The sequence below is a fragment of the Taudactylus pleione genome, unplaced genomic scaffold (assembly GCF_031769625.1).
Source record: "Taudactylus pleione unplaced genomic scaffold, aTauple2 ptg000537l, whole genome shotgun sequence".
NCBI classification, from domain to species: domain Eukaryota; kingdom Metazoa; phylum Chordata; class Amphibia; order Anura; family Myobatrachidae; genus Taudactylus; species Taudactylus pleione.
In genome coordinates this window covers 7,947,078-7,954,728 of record NW_028284939.1, presented here as the reverse complement: position 1 = coordinate 7,954,728, position 7,651 = coordinate 7,947,078, and the positions used below count along the sequence as shown (strand labels likewise).

Sequence of the window (7,651 nt, the reverse complement as noted above, 5' to 3'; positions counted from 1 at the left end):
TCATTTTATAAGCTTCTTATGAATTTTAAAATCAAGATGTCTGTGTTTTTCTGAGATGAACCAGTTTTTCACAATAATTTCAAGCCCTTCATCAGATTCAGTTGTGTACTTCAAGCTTATTTCAAGGTCATTATTTGATTTCTTTTGGTTCATTTCCAATATGTCACTACAATATTCAATATAAATCTGATCATTTTTTCCGTCATTAGCAAAATTATCAATCCTTTTCATACCGGTAGCGCCTATAAGATTATACAAATCTTCTCCCTCTCCTCCATGAAGAACATCATAACCACCCATTGGCTGAATAAGATCATTGCCTCCCCCACCACTTAAGTAGTTGTTGTCATCATTGCCTATCATGATGTCATCATAACTGGTACCCAGTACATTTTCCATTCCAAAGTAGAGGTCGCCTTCAGCATCCCCACCAGCTCCGTAGCCAATATCCAAATTTATGAATACTCCAGTTTTATTGCTGAAGTCTCCAACAAACAGTAAGGTATCTGATCCTGTTCCCCCATAAATTGTGTCAGCTCCCTGGCCTGCATAAATAACGTCATCCCCTTCTTCACCCAAGATTAGGTCATTTCCTTTACCTCCGTGGATTTGATCATCTCCAGGTCCTCCTGAAAGGTAATCTTTGCCATCAGACCCTTGGAGAATATCATTTCCTTCTAGGCCAATCAAAACATCAGTGTTCTTACCACCTATAATTGTGTTATTCAGCGTATTCCCAGTGACAAAGTTTCTTTTATGGAGAGACCCATACACTATGGGTAAAGAACGGAAAATCGGAGATGTTAAATCAAGATGTAATTCATTTGCGAAAAATCTCATGTCTATAAACAATGGTTGGATCTCAAACTTGTCCTCTGAGAAAGTGAAGAACACGTCGTTGGTCTGCACTATCAAATGTCTATAATTGGTATTTTTTCCGTAATTTGAAAGTTGGCAACGCCATTTGGCAACTGATGGAGCAGTCAGCAGAAAATGCTGAACATCTCTATCTATATCCCAATATATTTCATATATTTTTTTGTATTGTATAGCTTTAAAGTCGACCTCAAGTTTGAGATAATCCACTTTGAGGTCAGTTGCAAAATTGTTAATTTCATAGCTACCTTCATAATGTTTCCTCAATATGTAGGTGTCCCTGCCCTCTCCACCAGTCATTGATGCTCCGTTTGTTCCTGGGTCAATGTAATTGTCTTTTGCATTCCCAATTAGTTCAATCATTCTCGGAGGACCCATTATGTTGGTTGCCCCGGCATAGATACCGGACCTAGTTTCAATTACATTTATAGGTAGCGTGTCTCTGGAGTTGTCTACAGCATATATAACAGGCTCCGCTCCGTTGGGAAAACTGAAGGTTATTCCATCCTCTGTTTGTATTTGTAAATGTCTGAAACTTTCTGAGGTGAACCAATTGGATAGATGAATATGACAAAATGATTTACTTATGATAAGGAGGTCAGGTAAAACTGCATGAAACATGATAAAACGCAAAGCGCTGTATTTAATTTTAACATAAAGTACATCCATGGCACCATCTTCTGCAAAGTTATTTATGTCGAAAAAGGTACTTCTGTGACACTCTATAACATATGTGTCACTTCCATCTCCTCCTGTTACCCTGCCTCCACCTCTTCCTACTTGAATGAAGTTTGATTTCTTATTTCCTATTATTCGATCATAATATGGGGAGCCGATCACAGTCATTATATGCTCATTTCCTGGAATGGACCGTAAATCAATACTTATACCTTTCTTTGAGTCACTGTAGTCTAATATCAGTGGGCTGATTTGTGGCTCTGCTGATGTGTTGGAGACCTGGAACATCACAAAGTCTTTGGTTTTGAATACAATGTGCTGCCATTGCCACCCTCTCTTCCAGTCCTTGATGATAACACATGTTTTCTCATTGGAATCCCATATTTTTAGAGACTGTGGTGGAGCAAAATCAACCTTCAGAGTGTCGTACTCCACAGGCAGCTCTACCATGTCAATTAGGCCATCATCTGCAAAGTTATCGATGGTGTCACAGCCCCCTTTCTCCTGCATTACATACATGTCTTTGCCTTCATGTCCAGAGAGGCTGTTGATACCACCCCGACCCTGAATGACATTATTCAGCTGGTTTCCATTTATAATGTCATCATAGTCCGATCCTACCACTGTGACTACTGTCTTCCATGTTGGATTTTGCAGGTTTACTTCTATCTTAGTATCTTTATTTGAGAAATCCAAAACAATAGGACATAAATCAACATTTCCTTTCCCCGTAACTTGTCCAACATCAAACAAAATCCCTTCCGAGGTCTTAAATTTCATATGCCTGTATTCTTCTCCAAGGAACCAGCTTTTAATCAGGACTTGATGCAAGTTATTGTTGAAAAGCTTAAGGTTGTTGCCAATTTTACGTGCCTGTAATTGTTGAAAGGTAATGTTATATAATAAAAGGTCCACGGCTTTATCAGCCGCTTGATTGCAGATTTCCGTTATCCCCCCATCTTGTGGGATATAATAGACATCTTGGCCATTCCCACCATGGACAAAAGTGTTCTGTGGCCCTAAGAAAAAAATGTCATTGCCGTCTTTACCATACAGCTCGTAATGATATTTATCCAGGGTGTATGAAAGACCTTTGATTATGTTTTGTTGCACAGCGTAGAAGCGGTTGGGTTTGGCATTGCCCACGTAAGTGCCATGCAATGTTGTGTCATTCTGAGTGATGGAAGAAATGACGCTCTCCTTTCTTATAGGAATTAAGAAGAGGATGGTGGCTGATTTCTGCTCCATATGAATATTCACTGCTTCTCCAATCCCCATAACTAGATCCACCCATTCACAGTCCTTTTCAAAGTATATTTCTTTTGTGTTTCTGTTGGATGTGATGGGATCACTCAGTGTGATGAGCATTGAACCGTGATCTGTCAGCTCAATACGCAAGTTTCCTCCATAGGCGGAATCTTCCCCTTTAGTGAAGTCTATTAGTTTGTGGCATTTACCGTCATGCTGCTCATCCTTGATCTTGAAGTAGTTCTCAGCTGTTTGCAATTGGTGTAATGTGTCCATGCTCTGCCTGTGTTCCTCCTCAAGTCTGTTTATATTATTAAAAATTTCAAATACATTTATCTGATAATATATTTCTACAAAGCTGTTGAAGACATCTCTCAGGGCTAAGCCAATCCCTTTAATGACAGCCAAAAATCTATCCCCTGTGTTGGCATCAGGAGGTAGAGTGTCCAGCTCATGTTTGATTTCACTATACAGGGGATCAAGTAATAGACGGACTATACTCAAAGCTACAGTGACTGGAAGCAATTCAGGACCCCCCAGAGCTGTGAGAAATATTAGTCCATCGAGAGCTGCATCTGCTATTCCAATAGGGGTGTTTTGATGCAGATCTTCGTAGATGTTAAATATAGTGAATCCTGCTGAAATCAGAGGGATCATCTCAGCTACTTCACCAATTTTAGCCAGAGTGCCAGTGAATTGCTTCTTTGCAGCTTCCTCAAACCCGTGTACAGAGATCTCGGAGATGACATTCCTAGCAGTCACGCTAACAAAATTATTAACTGCTGCATTAACACCAGTCAGCTCGGTTACACCGTGAACCCCCTGAGCCAGCATGACCCCTCCCTCCCAGTTTCTCCCTTCAGCAAACATGTGATTTGCAGCCTGAAAACCCATTAGAGTCCCATAGATTCCCAGACCCTGGTTGATCTTGCTGGAAACTGCGGGGGCATCATTAAAATAGGAATGTAAGAGCTCCTCCGACTTCAGTGAACTTTTTTCATCCGGCAGTAAAATCTCCTTAGTCTCAGCGGGATTCAGTTTATTCTCTAATATTATCTTGGCACCACCTTCAGATCTCTCTAGTGACTTTACTTTCTGATATTTGGCGAGGTCGTCAGGAGATTGTTCTTTTAATTTATTGTTTACTTTTTCCACAAATTCTCGTCGGTCTTCCATCATCTTTAACTGAAGCGCTGTCTCTAGACTCTTTCCCCTACCTATCTCTTCCAGAGTTTGAAGTTCATCTTGAACATCTTCAGATAACATCCCTGGCAATTTGCAGTGTATATCAATGTTCAGATCTTTAAGGGGAAGATTTTCACTTATGGATTTCATTCTTTCTCTAGCCTCATTTTCTAACATTATGTTTGATTGCTCTGAAGCTAAAGGTTCGGTGTCATAATAGTAATCCCTGAATTTTCGAGTTATCCACTTCTTCATCACGGAGACTGTCATTTGTGGAACTTTTGTCATCTGTTGCTCATTAACAGTCTCATAGCGCATCCCCATGGCCGCATTGTTCCCCGTCCACGTTTTACCTCTTGTCATCGGGTGCATTTTAAGAAATGAATGCCATGAAGAGACAAGATCCCACATCAGGCGGTTTGTGATGAACATTTCTGGGTTTCTAACAGCCTCAGAAATATGAGTGGCAATAACAGCCAACCCGTCATAAGGATTAATCTCACCTATCTCCCCATGCTCACCACTGACCCACTTGTTTGCCATTTCCACAAAAGAGTCCCCATTGTTCATTTTTTTCATCTCACTATATGCAATATGACTATTCTCTTCCATTTGAAGGTTTGCAAAAACATCATCTAATAGACGTATATCCGTTGCGCCATGTGGCCTCACGTAAAAGTCCTTCATGTTTAGGCTGTAGATGTAATCTTTGAAGCGGTAATACTTCACTGAATTCATCAGCTTCACCTCAATCTCTTTATAACTCTTTCTCAGATCATAATTGCGACCATCTGCATTCTTTTTATCTATGATTTCTTTCCATGTTTCTACCAAATCAGTGTTCTGGTCTATTGTTATTCCGTTTTTCTGTAACGTCTCCCTCTCTATTTCTAGACCTTCTCGTCTGATATTATTAGAAGTTTGTATGATATCCTTAATATTGTCCAGTAAATCATTTAGACCTCTTACAGTTCGAACGTCAAGTTCTATAGGTTCTGTGTTACCTCTTTCATAGTATACATTCAATTTCTGCATATGTATGTTCAGCTCTGTATTAATTTCTCGATTAAACATTTCTGTCATCCTCTCCTTCATAAGCTGTGCCATGTGATCTCCTGGAATTTTGTAGATGACCCCATTTTCTTTGTAATATAGAGGCTCATAGTACATCCATGGGGCTAGTGGGTTATACTCCATGTTAATTCTCTGGTTCTCTATCCACTCTGGGCTTCTGCCTCTGGAATCGCTCACCTCTCTGAGATTGCTGTCCTCGCCCAAGTAGAATTTCCGCTTGTGAGCCGCGTTATGTTTGCTCCACAGCTCAGGATCATCTAAATCAACTGTTTCTTTGCCTCCATCTTCCTGCACTATGGTCTTTGTTGTGCGAACGGCGACTGATCCGACAGTGAGTTGTCCATCTCTCAGCCCCAACAAAAGTTCCTTGGCAAATGTTTCACCTTGTTTTCCCGCTCCAATATCGCAAGAAACAATACTAATCTCTTCAAGCCTATGTACATCCGATGACCAGTGAAGGGGGGAGGAGCTTCCCTGTAGCTTTAATAGGACTTCGGACAATTGAGCAGCTGTTTTTCCACCCACTGACACTTTGCCTTCTCTCTGCCCTCCATGTCCTACCACAGTGAGCTTGGTATTTTTTGTTATCTCAATGGCATTGTTCCCTTTCCATTTTAATATTTTGAACTGTCCCAATTGCTCATCCCACTGCAGCAAACTTTTTGACCGATCCCAGGTTGTTCTCTTGTTGATCAAGGAATCCGCAGCGTTTTGGACCGTCCCGTCTGAACCAATCTGGAGTATCATTTCGTGGTCTATAGCATCCATTTCTGCCATCTCCCTTGTCTCCTCATTCGCTCTTTCCACGACATTGAAAGCTACCTGTGAATAACATTTATTGTTAGGGTTAGCCTGGTAAAGCAGGAGCAGTTGTTTTGTTTTTTTAAAACTTATTTTATGATTAAGCAGAATGTCAATAAGTTCCCAAATGCAGTTTGAGTATTTAACTCTTCCTACACATTTCTCATATAAAAGAAAAATATATTTAATCTTCACTAGCAAAATAAAGTTGTCACGACCAGGACTGTGAGGGGTTGGGTCAGTGGCACTTACCTGTCCGGACACTCTGGCGGGGTCCTTCTGGCGGGGGTGCAGGCACATGGAGGTCCACGCTGCATTCTACAGGGGTCTGGAGGCATAGTGTCCTGGCTGCTAGTGTGAGTATTGCACACCTTGGCAGCACTGCAGCACGACATGGGTGCCGCCATCTTGGATGTGGTCAGGTGGCTCCTTTTCGCCAATCCAGTCAGAGCATTCCTGGGAGCCCCTAGCAACCAATCCTGCACTTCCTACAGGTATTTAAGGGCTGATCTGCAGTTCTTTAATTGTCAGTGCAACGTTGTTCCCAGCCTAGTTGGGTGTTAGTTCTCTGAGCTCCTTGCTATTCCTTGTTCCTGCTGAGACTAATATATATATATTACTCCAGGTTCCAGCCTCCCAGCGGTGCTACTCCCTACTACCACCCCCAGAGGGAGCCCTGCTTTAGCTATCCTGACTGTCTGTGACCCTCCTGGATGTCCCAGTTACCTGTTGTGTGTATCCGCAATCCGCTCCGGGTGTATCCCGTAACCAGCACCTATTCTTCATCAGTGGGACATCCATGAGCAACACACATCTCAGACCAGCGTCCTTTCAATATCAGACGTCTGCTCCTATAAACTCTCCTGAATCCAACCCGGGTTCGTCTCCTCAAGAACTCAATCCTCGTGTGACAAAAGTTTGTGGAAGACCTAATGTGTCTGCATAAGTCATTAAATGACTCATAAACCTTATGCAGTATATCCACTAGCCGATTACACTGTGCGATTGCACAATTACGACATCGCAATCGTTCAGTAAATCGTCCGCAAATTGTGCAAGAAAATGCCGGAAATGACCAGCGATGCGCGCTCCTGCTGACATCAATCATCTTTTGAACATGCTGGTCAATCTGCGATAACGACTGATTGCCCATGTTAGCAGATGATGCAGGGTGCCTAAACTGCCAGTGCAACGTTGTTCCCAGCCTAGCTGGGTGTTAGTTCTCTGAGCTCCTTGTTATTCCTTGTTCCTGTTGAGTCTCACATATATATATATTGCTCCAGGCTCCCAGACACTCTGCATACTCCCTACTACCACCCCCAGAGGGAGCCCTGCTTTAGCTATCCTGACTGTCTGTGACCCTCCCGGATGTCCCAGTTACCTGTTGTGTGTATCCGCAATCCGCTCCGGGTGTATCTCGTAACCAGCACCTATTCTTCATCAGTGGGACATCCATGAGCAACACACATCTCAGACCAGCGTCCTTTCAATATCAGACGTCTGCTCCTATAAACTCTCCTGAATCCAACCCGGGTTCGTCTCCTCAAGAACTCAATCCTTGTGTGACAAAAGTTTGAGGAAGACCTAATGTGTCTGCATAAGTCATTAAATGACTCATAAACCTTATGCAGTATATCCACTAGCCGATTACACTGTGCGATTGCACAATTACGACATCGCAATCGTTCAGTAAATCGTCCGCAAATCGTGCAAGAAAATGCCGGAAATGACCAGCGATGCGCGCTCCCGCTGACATCAATCATCTTTTGAACATGCTGGTCAATCTGCC

At 42.3% G+C, this 7,651-nt stretch overlaps 1 protein-coding gene across 1 annotated transcript in view; it reads right to left on the bottom strand.

Moving 5' to 3' along the window:
* LOC148500988 (uncharacterized) overlaps positions 1-7,651 on the bottom strand; it is a 29,860-nt gene continuing 22,209 nt past the window's right edge. Inside the window, exon 4 of the mRNA XM_088451106.1 lies at positions 1-5,883. Within this exon, the coding sequence (XP_088307232.1) occupies positions 1-5,883 (5,883 nt within the window). The remainder of the gene's footprint in view (positions 5,884-7,651) is intronic.